Source organism: Artibeus jamaicensis, unplaced genomic scaffold (assembly GCF_021234435.1).
Source record: "Artibeus jamaicensis isolate MK-2021 breed Jamaican fruit bat unplaced genomic scaffold, CSHL_Jam_final scaffold_286, whole genome shotgun sequence".
In the NCBI taxonomy this organism is placed as follows: domain Eukaryota; kingdom Metazoa; phylum Chordata; class Mammalia; order Chiroptera; family Phyllostomidae; genus Artibeus; species Artibeus jamaicensis.
The window spans coordinates 10945519-10972502 of NW_026522034.1; the positions used below are offsets into that span (position 1 = coordinate 10945519).

At 34.7% G+C, this 26984-nt stretch overlaps 1 protein-coding gene across 1 annotated transcript in view; it reads left to right on the top strand.

Moving 5' to 3' along the window:
- MDGA2 (MAM domain containing glycosylphosphatidylinositol anchor 2) overlaps nucleotides 1–26984 on the top strand; it is an 875220-nt gene that overhangs the window by 807487 nt on the left and 40749 nt on the right. Inside the window, exons 11-12 of the mRNA XM_053656885.1 lie at nucleotides 9815–9992; nucleotides 15231–15251. Coding sequence (XP_053512860.1) covers nucleotides 9815–9992; nucleotides 15231–15251 — 199 coding nt within the window. The remainder of the gene's footprint in view (nucleotides 1–9814; nucleotides 9993–15230; nucleotides 15252–26984) is intronic.

Consider the following 26984-nt stretch of genomic DNA (forward strand, 5'->3'; position numbering starts at 1 on the left):
ATAGATATAAATATAGATATAGCTAGATAGATAATATAGATATATGTGTATATATTATAAGGCAACTATACTTATAATAGTTATGTAAATAAAATACAACTGAAATTATATGCAAAGAACAGGATTATAAAAGAACCACAGTAGAAATTTTTAGACTACATTCTTTTTAGAGTACTTTAAATTCATAGCAATAATTATTAACAGAAGGTACAGGATTTTCCATATACCTCCTACCCTAAAACATGCATAGCCTTCCCTAATATTAATACCCTGCACAACAGCACATGAGACATGGTCGGTGGAGTGACTCTCAGTTAGGCAGCCAGAGGAAAGGACCCGCCAAGGAATAACTCAACAACAATCAAAAACCAGTTACAACACAGAGAGCCAACATAAATGGCATAAAGGGCATCCCAAGAGCATCAAAATTTCAGGAGATCAAGGAGGCTGCATACTGAATACAACAGGTCTCCTACGATTGAGGGTCATACCATGAAGACAGGGAGTCAAAGGAGATCAAGAAGCAGAAACAAACAAGTAAGAGTCACCTAATATGGGAAGACAAACAAACAACACCCAATCAAAAGGAAGAGAGGAATCCCCAAAAAGAATGCTAAATGAAATAGAGGCAAATAAACTATAAGACATTGAGTTCAAAATAATGGTTATAAGGAAGCTCAACAAACTCAGTGATAGCTACAAATAACTACAGGGAAGCTATAAGGAATTACTGCAAACTACATCAGCATAAAAAAAGACATGAAAATATCAGTAAAAGCAAGGAAAGAATGAAGAATTCAATTTCTGAATTGAAGAACACAATAGAAGAAATTACAAGCAGGCAAGATGAAGCAGAATCTCAAATCAGCAAACTGGGATCAGCAAATCCCAGACAGAGCAACAAAATGGGGAAAAAAAAACTCAAAAAGAATGAAGAGGTGTTAAGGGAACTGCACACAACATGAAACATAAAAATATCCTTTTATTAGGGATACCAGAAGGACAAGAAGAAGAGTAAGGCAGAGAAAACCTGTTTGAAAAAGTAATGATGAAAAATTTTCCTAATCTGATGAGAGAAAAAGTTACACAAGTCTAGGAAGTACAGAGGGTCCCAGTCAAGATAAACCTAAAGAGGCCCATTCCAGCACACATCAACACAAAAATGGCAAAATTTAAAGACAAAGAGAGAATATAATGGCAGCAAGGGAGAAATAGGAAGTAAAATACAAGGGAGCCCCGATAAGGCTAGCAGCTGACTTCTGAATGGAAATGCTCCAACCCAGAAAGTAATGGCAAGGAATATTCCAAGTAGTGAAAAGCAAAGGCGTGCAACCAACAATACTCTACCTAGCAAGACTCTCAATTAAAATGGAAGGTGAAATAAGGAATTTCCCAGACTAAAGAAGGCTAGAACAATACACCTCCCCCAAACCAATATTGCAAGACATGCTGAAGGGCCTACTTTGTAAGGAGAAAAAAAGGGGGAACACAGGTACAAAAGGGAAAAATGTCAATGAATAAGTATCTATAAATAGTAACCCTAAAAGTAAATGGATTAAATGCTCCAATCAAAAGATTCAGGGTAGCTGAATGGATAAGAAAACATAACCTATATATATGCTGTCTATAAGAGATCCACCTCAGAACAAAATATCTAAACAGATGAAAGTGAAGGGATAGAAAAAATATTCTAAGCAAATGAACATGAAAAAAAGCTGGGATAGCAATATAGTATATCAAACAAAATAGATTTCAAAACAGAGACCATAAAAAGAGACAAAGGAGGACACTATATAATACTCAAGGGAGCAATCCATTGATAAGATATATACCTTATAAATATGTGTGCATTCAATATAAGAGCACCAAAATATATTAAGGAAGATCTCAGAGGACTTCAGGAAATATGTCAACAGCAACACACTCATAGTAGGAAATTTTAAAACTCCACATTGACAACAATGGATAGATCCTTCAAGCAATGAATTAACAAGAGTATTGTGGTATTGAACAACAGTCTGTATCAAATGGACTTAATATATATACAGAACATTTCACTCCAAAGAAGCAAAATATGCATTCTTTTTGAATATATGTGGAACATTTTCAAAGATAGATGACATGGTAGGTCACAAAACATGCTTTAAAAACTCAAGAATATTGAAACCATATCAAGCATCTTCTCAGGTCACAATGACTTGAAACTAATAACATACTTTTAAGTAATGAATGGGTTAACCATGAGATCAAGGAAGAAATAAAAAAAGTTTCAGGAAACAATTTTAAAATAAACACACAACAGCCCAAAACCAATGGAACACACTAAAGGTACTCCTGAAATGGGAGTTCATAGCAATACAGACCTACCTTAAAAAGATAAAAATATTTCAAATAAACAACCTAACCCTCCATCTACAGGAACTAGAGGAACAAGAAACAAACCCCGGAGTGAGTAGAAGGAAGGAAATAATCCTCAGAGCAAAATTAAATGACAGATAGACAAAGAGAAAATTCAAAGGACCAATAAATCCAGGAGCTGGTTCTTAGAAAAGAAAAACAAAATTGACAAGAATTTAACCAGCCTCATCAAGAAAAAAAGAGAGAGGGAGCAAATACATAAAATCAGAAATGAAAGAAGAGAAATTACAACCAAAACCACAGAAATACAAAGGTCATAAGAAATTACTATGAAAAAACTATATGCCAATAAAATTGACACCCAGGACAAAATAGACAAATTTCTAGAAACATACAATCTTCCAAAACTGAAGAAGCAGAAAGCCTATGTAGGACAATAACAATTAGTGAAATTGAAGCACTAGTCAAAAAAAACACCAGCACACAAAAGCCCTGGAATGGATGCCTTCACAGGTGAATTTTACCAAATATTAGGGAAGAGATAACTCCTGTCCTCAAAATATTCCAAAAAATTCAAGAAAAGGGAAGACTCCCAAACTCTTTACAAGGTCATTATTATCCTAATTCCAAAACCAGATAAAGACAAAACAAAGAAAGAAAACTGCAGGCCAATAGTGCTGATGAACATAGATGTTAAAGTCCTCAACACAATATTGGCGAACCAGGTCCAGCAACACATTAAAAAGATCATGCACCATGATCAAGTGGAATCATCCCAGGGATAAAATGATGGCATTATATTTGTAAATCAATAAGCATAATACAACAAATAAATAAAATGAAAGACAAAGATCACATGATCATATCAATAGATGTGGAAAAAGCACCCAGTGTTTATGATAAAAACACTCAGCAAAGTGGGAATAGAGGGAGCATTCCTCAACATAATAAAGGCCATATACAAGAGACCTATAGCCAATATGGTACTCAATAGGCAAAAACTAGAAGCTCTCCCACTAAAATCAAGAAAAACACAAAGATGTCCACTTTCACCACTTTTATTCAACATAGTATTGGAAGTTCTAGCCACAGGAATTAGGCAAGGAAAAGAAATAAAAGGCATCTAAATTTGAAAGAAGGAAGAAAAATTGTTTTTATTTGCAGATGACTTGATAATGTACTTAGAAAACCCTATAGTCTCCACCAGAAAACTACTTTGTGGGAGTGACTACTTCGCGAGGTCCCCCTGGTGCCACAGACATGCGTGAATGAGTAAATATGGCCGAGGCAAGATGAGATCTATTTGGGGATGGAGGAGTGGGCTGTGGCCAGTTTCTCTGGGGAGAGAGAGGCCAGCAGCAACCAGTTTCTCCGAGGAGAAGAAGTCCCCCCAAGCGCCCTCTTCCATAGCCTTTTATTGGGTTGTAATACACAGGAATACAGGGCGGCAAGGATCAAACAGTAAATAACAGTCTGAGTGAGTGTCTGTCAGGAAGAGAGTTGCAGAAACTTTGGGAGACATACTCATTTCCTCTCGGACCCTTATCATATGAATGAAAGCACTCTTAGCAGAGCAGATTTCACAGGTTTATCAGCAAGTCTTTGTGGTGCCAGATTTTTCCCCAGGACACACTCTAGCAAGACAAGGAGCTGCACCTCTCCCCATCAGGTATTCAGGCTTAAGGGGATTAGAGTCAGGAAGTGCTTCTCCCAGAGAACATGGGGGCTCAGGCTTTGACAAAGGTGGGGGGCGAGAGTCCGTTGCTCTCTGTTGCAGCCCCCTGAGTCCTTCCATTGAAGGAAGGCCTCCCAGGTGATCAAGTCTGGCTTAGGTTGCCCCCCACTGTGAGGGGTCTTACCCTTGACTTCCGACCAAGCTCTGGGGGCAGGGAGAGGAACTGAGGCAGGGTTTGCTACCAGAGACAGGCTCTGTCTCCTGTGGCTGGCATTCCAAAGGTAGTCTCTCACCCTTAGCCACAAGGGGTGGAAATACAATTCCTAAAATCAGGCGGAGCGGTCTACTACACTACTTGACCTAATAAGCGAATTTAGCAAAATAGCAGTATATAAACTCAATATTTGAAAATCAAAGGCATTTCTATACACCAAAAATGAAATACTAGAAATAGAAACTAAGAAAAAAATCTAATTTACTATAATAAGAAGAAAAATTAATTACCTAGCAATAAACTTAACCAAGGAGGTAAAAGACCTGTACTCAGAAAACTATAGAACACTGAAAAAAGAAATTAAGGAAGACACAAATAAATGGAAGCATGTACTATGTTCATGGAGTGGAAGAATTAATATAATTAAAATGTCCACTCTCCCCACAGCAATTTATATATTCAATGTAATCCCTATCAAAATATTAATGACATAGTTCACAAATTTAGAATAAATATTTCAAAAATTTATATGGAACCAAAAATGACCCTGAATAGCCTCATCAATTCTGAGAAAGAAGAACAAAGCAGGAGGGATCACAATGCCTGATACCAACCTATACTACAAGGCCACTATAATCAAAACAGTCTGGTACTGGCAGAAGAACAAACACATCAATCAATGGAACAGAGTAGAGAGCCCGGAAATAAACCCATGTCTCTAAGGTCTATTGATATTTAACAAAGGGGACAGAAACATAAAATGGAATAAAAATAGCCTCTACAACAAATGTTTCTGGAAGATCTGGAATGAACATGCAAAAAATGAAACTAGACTACCAACTTATACCATGCACCAGGATAAACTCAAAATGGCTCAAAATCTTCAACATAAGCTGGGAAACCATAAAAGTCCTAGAGGAAAACATAGGCAGTAAAACTTCAGATATCCCATACAGCAGTATTTTCTCTGATATATCTTCCAGGGCAAGGGAAATAAAGGATTGAATAAACAAATGGGCCTGCATCAGATTAAAAAGTTTCTGCATGGCTAAAAACATCATCAAAGTGAAAGGAAAACCCAAATATGGGAAAACATATTTGCCGATGATAACTTAGACAAAGGTTTGATCCCCAAAATATATAAAGAACTCATATGATTCAATGCCAGGAAGACAAACAATCCAGTTACAAAATTAGCAAATGACCTGAGCAAACACTTCTTCAAGGAGGGCATACAAAGGGCCCATAAGCATACAAAAGGATGCTCAACATTACTAGCCATCAGATAGATGCAAATTAAAAACATAATGAGATACCACCTCACACAGGTCAGAATGGCCATTATTAATGAAACAAAATAAACTCAAGATAGATAAAAGACTTAAATATAAGATATGACACCATGATACTCCTAAAGAAAATAGGCAAATTTCAGATATGCCACACAGTAATATTTTCACTGATGCATCCTCTAGAACACAGGTGACAAACACAAGGCCTACAGGATGAATCCAGCCCTCCACCTTGTTTTATCCAGCCCAGCACCTTGTTTCCATCCAGCAGCAGTGCTGAGCTCTCGCTCAGATGTTAAGGAGTAGTCACATTTATACAGTCCTAAAATTACACTCAGCCCTTTGAAGGCAACAGCGAGGCTGATGTGGTCCCTGGTGAAAATGAGCTTGACACCCCTGCTCTAGGGCAAGGGATATGAAGGCAAGAATAAAGAAATGGGCCTATGTAAAACTAAAAAGCTTTTGCATGGTTAAAGAAAATACTGTCAAAGTGAAAAAGGAATCAATTGTATGGGAAACTATATTTGCCAATGATCTCCAAAACATACAAAGAACTCACAACTCCACACCAGGAAGACAAACAAATTCCAAAATGGGCAAAGAACCTGAACAGAAATTTCTTCAAGAAGGACATACAGAGGGCCCAGAGACATATGGGAAGATGCTCAGCATCACTAGTTATCAGAGAGATGTAAATTAAAACCAAAACAAAATACCACTTCACATCAGCCAGGATGGCCCTCATCAACAAATCAACCAACAACAAGGGCTAGGGAGAATATGGAGAAAAGGAAACCCTAGTACTATGTTGGTGGGAATGCAGATTGGTGCAGCCACTGTGGAAAACAGCATAAAATTTCCTCAAAAATCTAAAAACAGAACTGTATTTTTACCCATCAATTTCACTGCTAGTATTATACCCTAAAAATCCTGAAACAACAGTTCAAAAGAACCTATGCACCCCAGTGTCCATAGCAACATTATTTGCAATAGCCAAGTGCTGTAAACAACCTAAAGTGCCCATCTATAAATGAGTGGATTAAAATATTGTGATATATTTATATAATGGAATACTAAGCAGACACATTTACCATTGGAGACAGCATGAATGGAATTTGAGAGTATTATCTTAAGCAAAATAAACTGGGCAGCGAAAGACAAATACCATATAATCCTACCCATAACAGGAACCTAATGAGCAAAATAGAACCAGAGGCATGGAAACAAGGAACAAAATTGACAGGAACCAGAGTGGGGGTGATAAGGGAGAAAAGAAGGGGAAGGGACAAGTTAAAGAACAAGTGCAAATGACCCACTGGCATGGACAACAGGGTGGGGATTGACTGTGGGAGTCGGGGGAAGAAGGGGCAGAGGAGAGCAATGGACGAAAATTAGGACAACTGTAATAAAACAACAATAAAAAATAAAAGTGAAAGTGTAAAATGATTTAAAAAAAACAAATAAAGAAAGCATCCTCTTTCAGATGATGTTTTTTCAGTTGATGAACCTACAGTGACCCATCATTATCAAAGTCATAGTTTACATTAGGGTTCACTCTTGGTGTTTTACATTCTGTGGGTTTGAGTAAATTTATCATATGTATCTCTCATTATTCATCATGCAGAGTAGTTTTATTGCCCTAAAAATTCTCTGTGCTCAGTTTATTCATCCTTCCCTCTTTTCTAACTTCTGGAGGCCTCTAATCTTTTCACTGTCTCCATAGTTTTGCTTTTTCCAAAATTTCATACAGTTAGAATGGTAGGATATGTAGCCTTTTCTTAATTTTACTTTTTAATATGCACTTATTTCCTCCATGTCTTTTTAAAAATTTAGTCTTTATTGTATTTTTTTCATTACCATTAGTCCAATTATACTCATCACTCCTCCAACAATCACCACACTGTTGTCCATGTGCATGAGTCCTTTTTCCTTTCTTCTCAATCCCTTCACCCTCTAAACCTCCCCCCACCCATTTGTCACCCTGTTCTCCATCTGTGAATCTGTCCCCATTTTTCTTGTTAATTCACTTTGTTTATTAGATTTCACATATGAGTGAAATCATGTGGTATTTGTCTTTCTCTGACTGGCTTATTTCATTTAGCATAATGTTCTCCAGGTCCATCCACATTTTTGCAATGGATAAAATTTTCTTCTTTTTTTACAGTCCAGTAGTATTCCATTGTGTAAATGCCCCTTGGTTATTTTATTCATTCATCTACTGATGGACACTTGGACTGCTTCCATGTCTTGGTAATTGTAAATAATACTGCAATGAACATAGAGGTACTTACATTCTTTCGAATTAGTATTTTGTGTTTTTTCAGGTAAATTCACAGAAATGTGATAAGTGGGTCAAAAGCAAGATCCATTTTTAATTTTTGAGGCATTTCCATACTGCTTTCTCCAGTGGTTACACCAGTCTGCATTCCCACCAACAGTGCAAAAATGTTCCCTTTTCTCTACACCCTCACCAGTACTTTTGTTTGTTGATTTATTTTTGATAGCCATTGTGACAGGTGTAAGATGACATCTCATTGTGGTTTTAATTTGCATTTCTCTTAGGATTAGTGACTTGATCATCTTTTCATATGTCTATTGGCCATCTGTTTGCCCCCTTTGGTTAAGTGAAATTCAGGTCCTTTGCTCATTTTAAAATTGGGTTGTTTGGTTTTTTTTCCTCTATGTCCTTTAATGGTTTGATAGTTCTTTTCTTTTGAGCACTAAATAATATCCCATTGTCTGGCTGTAGTACAATTTATTTATCTATTTACCTGATGAAGGACATCTAGGTTGCTTCCAAGTTTGGGGGAATTATAAATAAAGCTGCTATAAATGTCCATGTGCAGATTTTTTGCATAGACCTAAGTTTTCACCTCCTTTGGGTAAACACCAAGGAGTACAATTGATGGATTACATATGAAGAGTAATATTTAGTTTTGTAAAAATAACCACCAAACTATCTTTCAATGTGTCTATACCATTTTGCATTCCCACCAGCATGAATAACAGTGGCTATTTGAGTCATGGCTGATGTGGTTCAGTTGGTTAGAGTGTTGTCCTGAAAGCAAAAGGTTGTGAGTTTGATTCTCAGTCAGGGCACATACCTAGGTTGCAGGTTTGATCCTCTCTCTGGGTTCAGGTGTGTGACACCCTTGGCCTGGACACATATAATCCCTGGTCTGGGCGCCAACCCCAGTCTGGGCATATATATGGAAGGAAGTCTATCAATGCTTCTCTCTCGCATCAATGTTTCTTTCTCTTCCTCTCTAGAAGCAATGAAAAAAGTGTCCTCAGGTGAGCATAAAAAATTAAAAATAGAGACAGAGTTTCTAGTTGTCTACATCATTGGCAGCATTTGGTATCATCAGTGTTCTGGATTTTGAGCATTTTAATAGGTGTGTAATGGTAACTTAATGTTGTTCTTATTTTCATTTCTTGGATGACATATAATGTGAGGCATCTTTTTTGTTAAAATCTGTGACCCATTGTTTAAATTTCTTTTGTTTTCTTATTGTTGAATTTTAGGAAATATTTAAATCTGTTGTATAACCGTTCTTTATCAGTGTGTCTTTTGCAAATAAATTTGTGGCTTGTCTTTCATCCTTGTGATAATGTCTTTGGTACAATAGAAATTTTTTTAAATTAAAGAAGTCCAGCTTATTATTTTGTTCATAGATTGTGCTTTTGGTGTTGTATCTAAAAAGATACTGTGAGACCCAAGATCTTCTAGGTTTTCTTCTATATTATCTTCTAAAAGTTTTGTAGTTTTGTGTTTTCCATGTAGGTCTTTGATCCATTTTGAGTTTAATGTTGTGAAGGGTATAATGTCCATATCTAGATACAATAATTTGTATGTAGCTTCCCAGTGTTCTAGCACAACAGCTGTCTTTGTTACATTGCATTGTCTTTGCCAAAGATCAGCTAACTATAAATATGTTAAGTAAGAGGTAAACTTATATGTCTTCATGTCTCTAGATTGAAACTTCAATAGACTATTGCTTTATATCTCTCTAACTCTTAATATTAGATGACATATTAAATCTGTTTATATATCAGACTATTCTGTGATGATTTAGTAATTATCTGCAAATATCTCCAATTTTTTACCTATTATAGAAACCAGAACTTTATTAAAATATATTCATAATATTAGTATGTTTTTATATTATATTCTAATAAAATATCGGAATTTTTTTTTCCAGTATGGTTACAACACACTTAAGTACCTCTGAATCAAATACTGGGAACATTATTACATAATTATTTTCATTTCAGGCTGGGCAACAGCGTTGGTGGGAACAGGAGATAAAAATAAATGGAAATATTCAAAAAGGAGAATTAATTACATATAATTTGACTGAGCTAATTAAACCAGAGGCTTATGAAGTCCGACTAACACCTCTCACCAAATTTGGTGAAGGAGATTCAACAATTCGTGTCATCAAATACAGTGGTAAGTAGTCTTTTATTTTAAGGTATTTATTTGCATATTAAATTTGGCTTATTGATCTTTAGATCATAAGACAAATAACAAAAAAACACAAAAACTTAATCATTATAGATTTTAATGTTAGATTATAAATACAGATATATAGAATGTTTTAGTTAAACCTATATGATAATATCAGCAATGTCCTTTTATTTTCTACACCATAAGTTATTATGTAATACTTCTGCATTTTAGTTTTTTGAAGTTCTTAATGGCTTAAAAGTTTATATCATTAAGAAGTTAACAAATGTGCTAAAAGTGTTTTAAAAATTGCTTTAAACTAATGGACTTTATTTTTTAGAATAGTCTTAGGTTTACATAAAATTGAGAAGAAAGTATAGAGAGCTCTTATAGATGTCTTCTCCCCAACACAATTTCACATTTTTCCCATTATGAATATCTAATGAGAGCATGGACAGTTGTTACAATTGATTAACAAACATTGACATATTATTATTATAGTAAATAGTTTACATTAGGGTTTATTACTTGTGTTTACAGTTATATGGATTGTGACAAGTGTGGAGTGTTATTTGCTCACCATTACAGAACCAAAGAGCATAGTTTCACTGCCCTGAAAATTCACTCTGCTCCACCTATTTGTCCTCCCTCCTTCCTCCCGCCCTCAGAACCACCGATCTCTTTTTTTACTCTCTGCAGTTTTGCCTTTTCCAGAATGTTGGAATCCTACAGCACGTAGCCTTTTCAAACTGGCTTATTTCACGGAGTAATACACATTTAAGTTTTTCTACATCACTTTAATAACTCATTTCACTTTCTTGTTAAATAATATCCCATTGTATGGAGATGCTATAGTTTCTTTGTCCATTCAACTATTGCTGAAGAACATTTTAGTTGACTGTTTTGGTCCATTTTACTTTTAGATTGTTGTTAAAAATATCAATTTTTGTAGTTATCTATATGTGATTAAACTATACACGTTTAATATTTCTTCATATATATTTCCTACATGAGCAAAAATTAAAACTAGTATAAAACTGTAAAAAATAAAAGTTGATCAAAAACATTATCTAAAAAGTAGAAACAATAGCAATGACTAGCTCTAGAATTGTCAAAATATATTTCAGGGTTGAGTAAATCAACAGCAATATATTTATTTGTTTCATTAATGCAGTTAAACAAAATTCTTTTCTGTCGTCAATTTTCAGTTTGACTTAAGAATAATGCAATGTAATTTTTGCATTTGAAGATCTTCATTCTACTTAGCATTTAGCATATTTCTCCCACATAAGAGAGAGTGAATACTGTCAAAAATAAAATATTTTTATTGTTAAAAACACATTAAATCTTCTTTTTCATATTAAACTACTTTTTTCTTCACTCTTCTCTCATTAGTCTGAGTATATTGGGCATGATGTACAATTTTCATTAAAATATTAAGATATACAGGTAGGGCAAAAGTAAATTTTGTTTACTTTTAAATTACAGTTGTTTATATTGATAATAATATCAGAATAAATAATAACATAAAAATGAACTGTTTTGCATACTCACAACTACAAACCTATTTTTGTCCCACTCTGTATAATGTAGAATAGAATATTTCACAGAAGATCAAGGAATATAAAAGCATGAGAATCATTGCTATTTTCCTTAAATGTGGCCCTTTAAAAATATGCCTTTTGTGTTAGTGAGATAAATATTATTCAGAATAACAATCAATTGTCATTGTTTAATCACCTCCAGGATTGTACTGAATGGACAACTAAATAGAATCCCCATGTATTTTCTAAATTTTTAGTTTTATAAAACATGAATTACTATCTATCTCCTCTTATCTAATGTTTATTTTCCTTGCCTCTAAGTTATAAAATTCAGGGCCATTTAATATGGAGAGGTATTAAAACAATGCATTAATATTTATGCCATTAAAAGATGAAGAAATTAGGACCCAGAAGGTTTCAGTGTCCTGCAAAGTTAAAAACCATGAAATGATAAACTCTGATTAGAGCCAGGGTTTATCCCTCAGTGACAGAATATATGTTTCTTTATTAAATTTAGAAATTGTGACTCTTAAAAGAGATACAGTGTAAATCTTTCTGAACTCAGTAGTTCTTATTGAAAAAAAATGGGACAACAAACTAAAATGAAGAATAAATCTGGGAAATAAATATTATGTTTAGTTTTAATTTTTAAATTATCTTTACATTCTTTTTTTTAATATAAATTTTATTTAGTTACTTTTCAAGTACATTTTTTTTTATCTATTTCTCCCATCCCACCCCACCCCCCCAGCTGGTCTCCCCCCTCCCTCCCATTCCCCCCCCCCAGTCCTCATCTCTGTGTCTTTCATACTTGTTCCTCAAAATCCCTCCCCCTTTTTCCCCTTAAGTTCCCTTCTCTCTCCCCTCTGGTCGCTGCCCACTTCTTCTCTATTTCAGCGTCTTTGTTTTTATTCTGTTTGCTTGTTTGTTTTATTCTTTAGCTTCCTGTCAAAGGTGAGATCATATGGTATTTGTCCTTCAATGCCTGGCCTATTTCACTCAGCATAATGCTTTCCAGTTCCATCCATGTTGTTGCAAAAGGTAGTAGCTCCTTCTTTCTCTCTGCTGCATAGAATTCCATTGTGTATATGTACCACAATTTTTTGATCCATTCGTTTACTGATGGGCACCTAGGTTGCTTCCAACTCTTGGCTATTGTAAATTGTGCTGCTATGAACATTGTGGTGCATAGGTTCTTTGAAATTGATGTTTTAGGATTCTTGGGGTATAATCCTAGCAGTGGAATTGCTGGGTCAAAAGGCAGGTCAATTTTTATTTTTCTGAGAAAATTCCATACTGTTTTCCATAATGGTTGTACCAGTCTGCAATCCCACCAACAGTGAACTAAGGACCCCTTTTCCCCACACCCTCTCCAACATTTGTTGTTTGTTGCTTTGTCTATTATAGCCATCCTGACCTGTGTAAAGTGGTATCTCATTGTGGTTTTAATTTGCATCTCTCTGATAGCTAACGATATTGAGCATCTCTTCATGTGTCTCTGGATATTCTGTATGTCCTCTTTAGAGAAGTGTCTTTACATTCTTAAGCATAATTATTAAAATTATAAATATTTTCATTAAAATTTCTATTTTTATGTAATATAGATTGGGGTAAAGTATACTATAATGGTATATAGGCATTTATAAGAAATTAGACATACATATTCCATTGAAAGAAAAATACCTCTTTGCAATATTCAGAATTTAGAATGGCAAATTTTCACTAGGATAATTGTGTTATTTATAGTGAACATGGTGACTGAAAATATCATAGGGGAAGATTCAATTAAAATTGTATCTGGTCACTCACAGACACAGGGAGCAGATGGCGGTTGAGAGAGGGGAGGGAAGTTAGGAGGTAGGTGAAAAAGTGAAACTATTAAGAGGTCCAAATTAGTAGTTACAAAATAGTGACAGGGATGTAAACTACAACATAGGAAATATACTCAGTAATATTGTGGTAACTATATATGGTGCCAGATAGGTGCTGGAAATATTGGGAGAAATCATTTGTAAACACATCATGTAACCACTATGTTTTATACCTTAAAACAATACAAAATAATATGAAATGTACACTGTAATGGAAAAATTTTATAATAAAAATAAAAACATACAGTCTGGTCAGAGGTTACCAATAGATTCGACATATTTCTTAGATTTAAATTACAATTCCAAGATGCTTACTTTTTTGAAAGATAGTAGACAATTTTATTTATTTTACTTATAAAATAATTTTGATTTTTATTAATTTTCAAATTGAAATACATTGATATTTTGCAAAAAATATTTTTCTCCACTTCAGTATAGGTAGTAAATAAATGTATAGTCCCTTCTCTATGTTATTCATTTTATGAATACAGAATAAAAAAAACAACTAATAATGGGAATTGTCTGTCTTCTGTATAAAGAAATAGAAAAAGTAATTGAGAAGCTAACCCACTGCATTAAAATTGATATCAATATAATAATGTAACAATTATATATGAACATATTTTGAGAATGTGCATACATTATTGACTTTTTTTTATACTTAACTAGTAATATCCAAGTTTAACACAAGTGGTTAATAACAAACACTAGGAATTAACAACAGAGTTGATCAATTTCTGCAGGTTACAATAACTGCCCATTGTAATCTTGGAAGATTACAATAATTCATTTCTTCATCCAGAATGGCATTTTTCTCTCAAGATAATAAAGGATTATTGGATATATACAGATACCATTTTGCATTTTAGGTTAGACATATTTTTGTTGCTGTTTCAGTAAAACGTATTTACTCCTCTTCAAGTAGAAATCAATTGGTGTTACAGTTACAACTGTAACAGCATAAACAATAGTGAAAAACAGAAAAAAGCCTTAGCTAGTGTGGCTCAGTGGACTGTGTTGGCCTGTGGACCAAAGGGTCTCTGGTTCAATTCCCAGTCAGGGCACATGCCTGGGTTACAGGCCAGGTCTTCAGTAGGAGGTTGACAAGAGGCAACCACACATTGATGTTTCTTTCTTTCCTTTTCTTTCTCCTTCTCTTTCACTTTGCCTAAAAATAAATAAATAAAATATTTTAAAAAATAAAGAACATTTAAAAAAATGTAGAAATCAATTGGTACTTGTATTGCAAACAAAATTAGTTTTTTTTAAGATAAATATTTCTTGTGTACAAAAATGCAAATATGTTGTTTATTATTGAAATTTCTCTGTGTGTGTGTGTGAATAACTATTAGTTTTAGGACACATGTAATGTGATATGAAGATTGCTTTATTTTTGTACATACCATGTAATTTTTACCAGATGTAGGTAACAGTAAAAAAACTAAGGTGTAATCTGTGTTGGATAATTGCTTTCATTTTTAAAGCATCTAGATTATATGTTGACCTAATGTCAGCCTCAGTTTTGATTTCTGGGATTTGTTTAGTACTGATTAAGATATAAAAGGTCATCGACTCCATTTTCTGGAACATGACAAATTCCACGTGCTATTACGCATTGATCTTTTGGGTACTTTCAGGCCGTTATTGCTGAGCTCCAAGGTGAATTCTATTCAATCCCCTAGAACAAAATGGATTGCAGATATAATTCTCCATGGCCACAATGGGGAAGATCATTAAGTTTTGATAAAGAACTATGAAACACTGATTAGACTTTTATTGATAAGACATTCAAGCCATGCTAACATTATTTTTTGCTTTTCTTGTAGCTCCTGTTAATCCTCATTTGAGTAAGTATATTTTTACTTTAAAAATGGCATTGTATTTCAAAATGTATAAAATTTTTAAAATTATAAATGTATAAATATTATTGAGTAAATTATTTGGTCTAAAATAGACTATTTTTTCCTTTTTATTGAATTTATTGGGGTGATGCTGGTTAACAAAATTATACAGGTTTTAGGAGTACTGGCTTAAAAACAGTAAAACAAGCATTATATATAAATTTTAAATTTCAAAGGATATGGTTATAAAGTCAAATGATTTAATATTCATATCAATATTTATATTTTTCTACATGTTGAACCATTTACCATAACCTGCATAACATTTGCTATTTGTGTAACTGTGAAAAATTTTTTTCTTCTGTGGCATATAATTTTATGTTATATTTATCTTTATATTAACATATAACTTTTATTGCTTTTATTTTTCTTTAATTTTTAGCTTTGGTTCCTATATCCCATTCAAAAAGGACTATTATTACTTAGAAAATTGGCATATGAATGGTTTAATCAAGATTTTTCATGGATCACTATTCTATATCCCAATTTTATGAAAAAAGAAGCTAATCTGGCCACCATCCCCTCTCCTATTGTGTCTGAGAATATACTGTTTGGGGATAACAAATTGATGAAGAGCCCCTTGGCCATCTTACCCCCTCCCATCCAACATTCTCCATTACCTGTACTTAGGGAAGAAAACATCCAAGTCTGTTTTCTCTGTTTCCTGCAACAGTCTTTTATTTACTCTTACAAACTACAAAATCTCTGCTGGCTGTACTGTCTACCAAAGATCCTCTTTTACTTCATTTCTCCATATTCAAATTACTCTATGTAATAATTTTATAGTTCTCTGTTTACATATTGCTTTCATGTGTGAAATTATATTCAGTCATCACAAACGACACTCTAATGTGGATAGTATCATTACCTCTTTGAGGTTCACTTTTCTTACAAGGTTTAGCACAGATAGTCTTCCTTCCACTAAATATTTCCTCTTTCTGATTTCCATAACAATTTATCTTCATCTATGTGGTAAGCTGTTATTGATTTTCTCATATCGTCCACTAGATTATAAAGTACTTGAAAAGCAAATCTGTCTCTAATTTCTCCCTGTATCTTAATGTCCTAGTGATTATCACAGCATCTCACTTATAGCAGGTGTTCAAATGATTATTTAAGAGAACAAATGAATGACAATTTCAGGATGAATTAATTGCATAAATAAGATTCTCCTTAACTTTTACCTATGGTTCTATTTCTAGTTAATTACTATATTTATTATAATTCCCTTGAAAGTAAGTTCTCTGACTGCACACTTAGTAGAAATATTTAAGAAGAGTTTTCATGGGAAGATTAAAACTATCAGATACAGGAAAAAGTTTACAAATATTTCAATTCAAGAAAAAAATTTGAACAGCTTTTATCTACTGAAAAAAGCACAAATGAATGTCTAGTAGAGTGTTTGCTAACAGATTACTTCAATACAAAATAATAAGTATTATTAATTTTATGACAAATGAAAAAGTTTTACAGAAGAGATATTTTAGCTTGGGCCTGAAAGTTGGATAGAGGTCCCTTAGGTGAAGGTGAACAAAGGCATGTCTGTCATTGGAATGAAGGTCATGTTCTGACAATAATTGAGCAAAGTCCAGTATACCTGCAGTGTAATGTTCAAGAGTTACAGACACCAGAACTATGTATTAAAAATAGACAACTTATAATTTGAACACTTCTTAAAAAGCTTGGATTATTTCAGTCATAGTTACCAATGTCTCTTCCTCAACAAACATTTTGTATATAGTCAAAGATGACTGGATTTTTATATTTAAAATAATTCCCAGCATCACTTTCTAGTTCAAACATTTCCATTACCTTTGTACCTTTTCATTTTTAATGAATATTCAATATTTTAGGAACTGAGAGTTGCTTAGAACAAAAAGTTTTAAGTAAAAATTATACAATGATTATAAGTTAATAAAAATAATTATTTTATGTTATTGGCAGTTGCACTGTTTCTTATTTTTTAATCTTTAATTGAATTTATCAAGGTAATATTTGTTCACAAAACCATACATTTCAAGTATACAACTCAGTAAAACATCATCTGCATACTGTATCATGCGCCTATTGCACCAAGCAAGGACTCTTTCCGTCCACACTTTTCCACCCTTTCCCCACCTAAACCTAGCCTTGACCCCACTTCCTCCTGACTGTCACCACACTGTTGTCTGTGTCTGTGTGTTATGTATATATGTTTTTGGCTAATCCCTTCACTTTCTTCCATCCAGTCTCCTAACACCCATCTCCTCTGACATCTGTCAGATTATTCCATGATTCCATGCATCTGTTTTGGTTTATTCATCAGTTTATTTTGTTCTGAGAGTCCACATATAAGAGAGATCTCATTTATCTTTCTCTGACTGGTTTATTTCACTTAGCATACTAAGATCCAGGTCCATCCATGCTGTCACAAAGGATAAGAGTTCCTTTTTTTTTGCAGCAAAGTAGTATTCCATTGTGTAAATATACCACAGCTTTTTTATTCACTCATCTACTGATGGACACTTGGGCTGTTTCCAGATTCTGACTGTTGTAAATAAGCTACAATGAACATAGTGACGCATATATTTTTTTCAAACTATTGTTTTGAGTTTTTTCATATATATTTTTCAAAAGTGGAATTGCTGAGACAAAAAGCAATTACGTTTTTATTTTTTTGAGGTCACTCATACTGCTTTCCATAGTGGCTGCATCAGTCTGGATTCCCACCAAGAGTGCACAACCAAGGGTTCCATTTCCTCCACATCTTTGCCAACACTTATTGTTTTTGATTAATTGATGACAGCTATTTTGACAGGTGTAAGATGGTATCTCATTTTGGTTTTGCTTTGCATCTCTCTCTGATGATTAATGATGAACATTTTTTCACATATCTATTGGCCATCTGTATTTCCTCCTTGGAGAAGTGTCTATTCAGATCCTTTGCCCAATTTTTAATTGGATTGTTTGTTTGGTTTTGACTTGTGTGAGTTTTTTATGTATTTTGAAAATTAACCCTGTATCAGATGTATCATCAGCAAATATATTCTCCCATTCAGTGGATTCACTTTTCACTTTATTCATTTTTTTTCTGTGCCAAACCATTTTAGCTTGAAGTAGTCCCATTTGTTTGTTTTTTTCCTTTGTTTCCCTTGCCCTAGAAGGTATGTTAGAAAAAAGATTGCTATGAGAGATATTTGAGATTTTACTACCTATGTTTTATTCTAGGATTTTATGGTCTCACAATTTATTTTTAAGTCTCTTACCCATTTTGAGTTTATTCTGGCATATGATAGAAGTTGGTGGTCTACTTTCATTTTTTTGTAGGTACCAATCCAGTTCTCCCAACACCATTTATTGAAGAGACTGTCTTTACTCCATTGTATGCACTTATCACCTCGATCAGATATTAGTTGACTATGAAAATATGGGTTTATTTCTGTGCTTCTCTTCTGTTCTGTTGGTTTATTTACCTATTCTTATGCCAGTACCAGGCTGTTTTGGTTCCTATGTTGTTGTAGTATAGTTCGATATCAGGTGTTGTGATCTCTCCAATTTTTTTTATTCTTTTTCAAGATTACTAAGGCTATTCAGGAATTTTTTTGGTTTTATATAAATTTTCAGAATATTCATCTTAGATATATGAAAATGCTATTGGTATTAAAATAGGAAATGCATTGAATATATAGATTACTTTGTGTAGTGTGAACAATTTAATGATATTAATTTTTCCAGTTCATGAACCTGGTATATGCTTCCACTTAATCCATATCTTCCTCAACTTTTTTCAGTGTTGTATAATTTTTCAAGTGTAGGGTTTTTATATCCATAGTTAAATTTATGACTAAGTACTTTGTTTTTATTATTGTAATAGTAAATGGGATTATTCACATAATTTTTCTTTCTGATAGTTCATTATTAATATATAAAATGCAACCAATTTCTGAATATTAAAATAAGCAAATTTGGCTTTGCCAATTTTGCTTATTAAATCTAGTAATTTTTTGGCGGAGAGATTTTTGTGTATAATATTTGGTCATCTGTGAATAATGACAGTTTTATATCATCCTTTCCAATTTGAATCCCTTTCATGTCTTATTTTTGTCTGATTGCTGTGGCTAGGACTTCCAGAACTATGTTGAATGAGAGTAGGGAAAGTGGATATTCATGTCTGTTTTCTGATCTTAAGGGAAATGTCTTTAGTTTTGCCTACTGAGTATGATGTTGGCTGTAGGTTTGTCATAATGTCCTTTATTATGTTTAGGTATCATCCCTCTTTTCCCACTTTGCTGAGTTTTTATCATACATGGGTCCAGTTTTTTAATCAAATACTTTTTCTGCATCTATTGGTAAAATCATGTGCTTTTATTCTTAATTTTGTTTATGCAATATATATTGTGTTTACTGGTTTATGAAAATTGTACTAACCTTGCATACCCATAATAAATCCCACTTGATGATGATGTATGATATTTTTTATGTATTGTTGGATCTGAATTCTCTATTTTTTAAATTTTTAAAAATAACTTTATTGATCAATTACAGTTGTCTGCATTTTCTCCCCACCATTCCCCTTCACCACCCCAGCCAAACCCACCTTTCTCCCTTGCTTCCATTCTCCCCCTTGGTTTTGTCCATGAGTAGTTCCTGAAAACCCTTTCCCCCATGATTCTCTCCCCCATCCCCTCTGGCTGCTGTTGGATTGTTCTTAATTTCAATGACCCTGGTTATATTTTCTCTGCTTTTTTCTTTTGTTGATTATGTTCTAGTTAAAGGTGAGATCATATAGTATTTGTCCCTCACCACCTGGCTTATTTCACTTAGCATAATGGTCTCAAGTTCTATCCATGCTGTTGCAAAGGGTAGGAGCTCCTTCTTTCTCTTTGCTGCATAGAATTTCATTCTGTAAATGTACTATACAGCTGGACACGAAGTGTATTTCTTTGGAGGATTTTAACATCCAAGTTCATCCAAGGATATTGTTGTATAATATTTTTTCTTGGTAGTGCCTTTATCTGGTTTGGAATTAGGATTATACTGGCCTTATAAAGTGAGCTTGGAACTCTCCCCATCTATTGACAATTTTAGAATACTTTGAGAAGTTTAGGTGTTAGCTTTTCTTTGAATGTTTGATAAAATTCACCTGTGAAGCCATCTGGTCCAGGACTTTTGTTTGCTGGGAGTTTTTTGATTACTGCTTCAATTTCATTAGTTGTCTGTAAAGGTTTTGTGATTCTTACTGATTCAATTTCAGAAGATTGCATATTTTTAGAAATTTATTTCACCCATGTTGCTCAATTTGTTGGAATATAGTTGTTCATAGTAATTTCTTAAAATCCTTTGTATTTCTGTGATGTCAGTTGTCACTTCTCCACTTTCATTTCTAATCTAATATATTTGGGTCCTCTATTTTTCTTCCTGAGGAGTCTGATTAAAGTTCATAAAGCATGTTTATCTTTTAAAAGAACCAGCTCTTTGTTTTGTTAGTGTTTTATAATTTTTTTAGACTCTATATAATTTATTTTTGTTTTAACCTTTATCATTATTCCTTATCTTTACTCTGGGCTTTGTTTGTTGAAGGCCCATCTGGGTCTTTTAGGTGTGATGTTAGATACTTTACTTGAAATATTTACATACACATATGTATATGAGGTGTGTCTGGAAAAAGTCCAACCATTGTTAATATAATAAGAACAGTTTGCATGACATTGGTGTAGCCTGGCAACCAAGGAGAGTGGACTGGAATGCACATGTGTGAACAGCAAAGACCTCACTGTAGTAGTCAGTGGGGGTGGTAGATGCTGTTGAGTGCACAGGTGTATTGTGTGGCCATCACATTCAAAATGACTGAACAAGTACAGTAATGAACCTGCATCAAATTTTGAGTTAACCTTGGATATTCCTCCATGGAAACCATTAGATGATTTAGAAGGCCACGACTATGGGTAACTAGTGATTGGCAGCTTCATCACAACAATATACCTACTAATGCATCATGTCTTGTGCAGAGTTTTTGGCAAAATATCAAATCACTCAGGTGACTCAGCCTCCCTACAGGCCAGATTTGGCATCTTGTGACATCTAGCTTTCCCCAAAACTAACATCACCTTTGAAAGGGAAGAGATTTCAGACCACTAATGTGATTCAGAAAAATACCATGGGGCAGCTGATGGTGATTGGGAGAACTGTTTTAGGTCCTAAGGTGCCTGCTTTGAAGGGAACGGAGGCATCATTGTCCTATGTACAATGTTTCTTGTATCTTGTATCTTCTTCAATAAATGTCTCTATATTTTCATATTACATGGTTGGGGACCTTCTGGATATACCATATATTTTGCTTCTTGAGTTAGGCCTATAATGTATGTACTTCCTTCCCAGGACTGTTTTCACTGTGTTCCATAGACTTTGGTTTATTTTGTGTTCATCTTCATTTGTTTTCATGTGATATTTTCTTCTTCCTTGACCCCATATTTTAATTCATTAATTGTTTAATAACATGCTATTTAACCTCCATGTGTTTGAATGTTTTTCAGTTTTTTATCATAGTTGATTTCTACTTTTATACTGTTGTGTCCGAGAAGACACTTGATATGATTTCAATATTCTTGAATTTGTTAAGACTTATTTTGTGTCCTAACTTGTGGTCTGTCTTTAAGAATGCTTCATCTGCACTTGAGAGCAATATATATATTCTGCTGCTACTTTGGGATAAAATGTTCTGTAAATATCACCTAAATTCATTCAATACAGTGTGTCAATTAAGGTCACTGTTGCCTTGTTGATTTTTTGACAACAAGATCAATGGTTGATGACAGTGATGTGTTAAAATCCTCTACTATGACTGTGCTGCTGTTGACCTCTCCTTTAATGTCCACCAAGATTTTCTTTATATATTTAGGTGTTGCTATATTGGGCGCATATATATTTACAAGGGTTATATCATCTTGTTGGATTGATCCCTTTCGGATTATGTAGTGACCTTCTTTGTCTTTTGTTATGGTCTTTGTTTTGAAGTCTGTATGTTAGATATAAGTATTGTTACCCCAGCTTTTTTATTTGTTTCCATTTGCATGGAATATTTTTCCATCCCTTAACTTTTAGTCTGCGTTCATCTTTCATTCTGATGTGGGTCTCTTGCAGACATCATGTCTATGCATCATGTTTTCTTATGCATTTATCTACCTTATATCTTTTGATTGGAGGATTAAATTCATTTACATTTAAGGATATTATTGATATGTACTTATTTATTGTTATTTAATTCTTTATAACTATGTTTCTATCTCTTGATTTCTTTTTTACTTTCTTCTTAAAGCAGACCCTTTACATTTTTTGCAATGATGGTTTAGTGGCAATGAACTCCTTTCACTTATTTTTGTCTGGGAAGATCTTTATTTTGCCTTCTCTTTTAAATGATAGCCTTGCTGGGTAGAATAGTTTTTTGTCGTGGGTCTTTGCATTTTTTGTCACTTGAATATTTTATGCCAATCCCTTTTGGCCTGAAGAGCATCTGTTGAGAAATCAGCTGACAGGTTCATGGGAACACCCTTGTAGTTAACTAATTGCTTTTCTCTTGCTGCTCTTAAGATAATTTCTTTTTCTTTAATCTCTGTCATTTTAAATATGATGTATTTTTCTGTGGGCCTCTTTAGGTTTTTCTTGCTTTTTGAACTTGTGTGACTTTTTCCTTCATCATGTTGAGAAGCTTTCAGGCATTATTTCTTCAAACAGGTTTTCTATCCCCTTTTTATTTCCTTTTCCTTCTGGTACCCCTATGATGTGGATGTCGTTACACTTAATGTTGTCCCAGAGGTCCCTTAGACTTTCCTTATTATTTAAAAAAATTTCCTTTTCTTTCTGATGCTCTACTTGGGTACTTACTATTATCTTGTCTTCTACATCACTGATTCAATCTTTTGCTTCATCTAACTTGCTATTGATTCCTTTCAGTGTATTTTTCATTGCAGATAGTATATTGTTCGTTTCTGAGTGGTTCTTAGTTTACTTTTATTTTTTTAAAGCTTAGTCTCTTCGTTTAAGTTGTCACTGAAATCATTCAATCTTCTCCTAAGGTCCTTGAGAATCTTTATAACCATTGTTTTAAACCCTGCATCTGGTATTTTGGTGGCTTCTGTGTCATTTAATTAATTTTTTATTTTTAAATTTTGTTTAAAGATTTTATTTATTTATCTTTAGAGAGGAGGGGAAGGAGAGAGGGAGAGAAATATCAATGTATGGTTGCCTCTCATGTGTCCCCTGCTGAGAACTGGCCTGCAACTCAGGCATGTGCCCTGACTGGGAATCGAACCATGATCCTTTGGGTCACAGGCCCATGCTCAATCCACTGAGCAACACCAGCCAGGGCTCATTTAGTTCTTTTAATTGGGATTTTTCTTATTCTTTCATTTGGGACATATTTGTCTCTGTGCTTTAGGCAGATCTGCTATGACTCTTAAACTTGTTATGATGGCTTCTTAATGAAGATATCTTGTGATGCTCAGTGGCACCATCTTCCAGATCACCTGAGCTTTGTGCATAGGAATGTTCCTTGTGGGTTATGTGCACTCTCCTGTTGTAGTTGAGTGTTGAATGCTATTGACCCTTTTGTGGGTGGAGTTAATCCTTCAGGCTGGCTGACTATAGGGTAAACCTTGATCACTGTGTATGAGATACTATGCCTGGACTACCCGCCAAGGTGGGTTTCTCTCAGCAGAGTCTGGTGCTTGCTGCAATCCCCCTTTGGGGGCACCACTTCTATGGGTAGGTGGTTTGAGCTCTGGTCTGGCTAGAAGCCCACCACTTGTGTTGGTTCTGAGTCCTTCTGGGCATGGTGGAGGTATAGGTCAATGTCAAACATTGTGTGTAACTAGCCTTGGGCTACTTATCAAAGGTACCACTCTGTTCACTGTTTGTGGCTGCATTTACTGGGACTGAGTGTGTCTAGGAAGTTTCAATTTTTGTGTGTCAATTTCCTTCAGTTTACAGCTTTGGGCAGACCTGTAAAAGGACCGAGCTCTACCTGTCAGCCACTTCACCTCCTCCTGACGTTTCCTGTTCTTCCTCTAGAGGCTTCTGAATAAAGACTATAGTGTGGGCCAAGGCTGGCTGCAACCCACAGATATACTTATACAGGTTGCAAGCGCAGTAGGCCAGAGCAATTGGAGTCAGGAGGACAGAGTTAGTGGGTCCCCTATGTGGAGGTCACATGGCCAGACACTCAGTGAGTGACAACTGTCCTCTACTTCAGAGCCAAACCACTTATTCTCTACCATTATCCAACTCTAATAACCTCAGTATGGAGGCACACTGCAGTTTCATGTTGAGTACAACCAGCCGTTCCCTCTGCAGGAACAAACTTAGCCAGACCAAGCCACTGGGCTTAGGGGAACAGATCAAAAGAATCTCCCACGGATTCTGCTGGTGCAGCCTGCAGGATAGGGCCGAGCACTTTGTCCTGGTTCCAGATAATAGTTTCCAAGAGACTCACACTCTGAATGTCCTAGCTCTGAGCTGCTCTCCCCCTCAACTCGCCATGGAACTGAGCTCAATGGAATGGGGTATCTGGGACTTGGAACAGCAGAACCAAACAGTCTTTTGTTAGGGGTAGTATCTGCAAGCCTATAGGAGGGAGATAGATAAATATCCTTCTTTCCAGGGTAGTGTGGGCTGAGCTTGCAGGGGAGATTGAAGTAGCCCCCCACCACAATGTAGTCACATACCCCAGCACCCAAATGTCTGATTCCTGGACAAAAGCTTTCCCAGTAGAAACACTCCAAATCTCAGCTCTGTGTGGCACTCTAGTCCTTCTGCCTGGCTGAACTCAGAAGAATAGGATCAGCCAAGTGACTCAATAGGTGGTAGGGGTTGTTGGCTGTGTGCTAAAGATTGGGAAGACTAGTCCCCTTTCCAAAGCCGCAAAGTTTAGTCATTATGTGAGTTTATACCAAGAGCTTCCCCAGCAAAAGAGGCCCCTACAGGTCACTGCCACAGCAGGCAGAAGAATCCTCCACAGGACCTGAGCATGATGGAGTCACCTTGCCAGCTGTCAGAGACCAGGCAGAGCACTCCCTTGGCTGGTGCTGTAACAATAAGAGTGCTAGTCTCTGGGAAAGTGCTGTCTGGGTCTCTCAGGCAGACTGACTCCTCACTGATTTTCACCACCAGGTGCTATGTCGGCTCCCTTTCCTGTCTGTGTTGTTCTCTGTTGGAGATCCTTGTGTAGGGCTGAGATCCCTATGATCTTGGGAGGAGAGAGTTTTGCAGCTGCAACACCCTCCTGGCTTCTTAGCCACTGTACCTGGATAAAGGGAGGCAGATTTTTCTGCCTTTCTTACCACTCTCTACATGGCTTCTTCCGTAGATACTTGGTTATAATATTTCAGTTCAGCTAGGGTTCAGTTGGTTGGTTATTCAGGTTGATTGCTCTATAATTTAACTGTAAATCTAATCTGGGGCTGGGAGCAGGTGCGTGTAGCTTCCACCTATTCTGCAGCCAAATTTGAATCCCATTTTTCCTTACTAATTTATTTCTTTAACCTTGCTATTGCCTTCGGGTCCTAAACACATATGAGAAAATGTTTTATGAAACAAAGTCATTTACTGTACATTCAGGTTTTTAATAAATCAGCCAGATATTTTTCAATAAGAGATGAAAATAGGCCAACATATTTTGTTTTAGATTTTTGCTGTGGAAAGTTAGTTTTTCTTTCCCTGAGTTAGACTAATTTTACCTGAGATGTTCTTCTTAAACACTGTGTTATTTTTCATTTTTGTCATTTATTTTCAAGGTATAATTTACATATTATATGAAAAGTCACCCCTTTTATGTAGACCTATCTCAGAGCTGTTGACCAGTCCATGCAGCCATGTAGCCATCACCAGAAAGTCCCAGTGCCCCTGACATTCCCCATGCTCCTTTGTAGTTGAATTTTTTGCACAGCAGCTCCTACCAAACTTTTTTCTGTTACTATAATGTCACTCCAATATTTTAGTTAGGTAATATATTATTGTTTATCCTCCACATTTTATTAAAACATACCTTCTCTGTAATGATGTTGTTAATAAAGTTGAAGAGAAAATGAAAATTAAACAGTTCAAGGAAAATACATAAATAAGAAAAAAGCATAATTAAAAAGAATACTCCTGTTTTGATTCTAAGTTATTTCATAACATAAAGAGAATGTTGCTAAATCTTATTTCTCAATGTTATTTCTAATTATGTTTAACAAAATCTTATAATATCATTTTGCAATATTTCTTCCAAAGAATTATTGTCTTGATATTTAAAAATATTTGAAATATGTATTGGAAAAATTATAAATTATAGTTTATCTGAAAGAGCTTCTCAAAAGGAAAAAATAATCGTGGGACTTTAATAGCATATATGTTGTATTTAATATAATGTATTTAATATGATAATATATTACATATATATTAATATGATAATAAATGTGATGTGAAGTTTTATATATTGGAAATAAATCAAACTAATCCCAAATGATCTTTTACATTTTACCAACTTACATAGTACTTAAGTGAGTTTATCCAAAATGTCCACTTCCAAAATATACAGAGTAATGTAATGAAATTTTGTTATAATATGGTTCTTCATTAGGCCCCAAAAATGCGTTTGTTAAATTTAAAATTTCATTTTAAATTTAGGGGAACCATATTTAGGGGAATCAAGGGTCTTCTATTTAT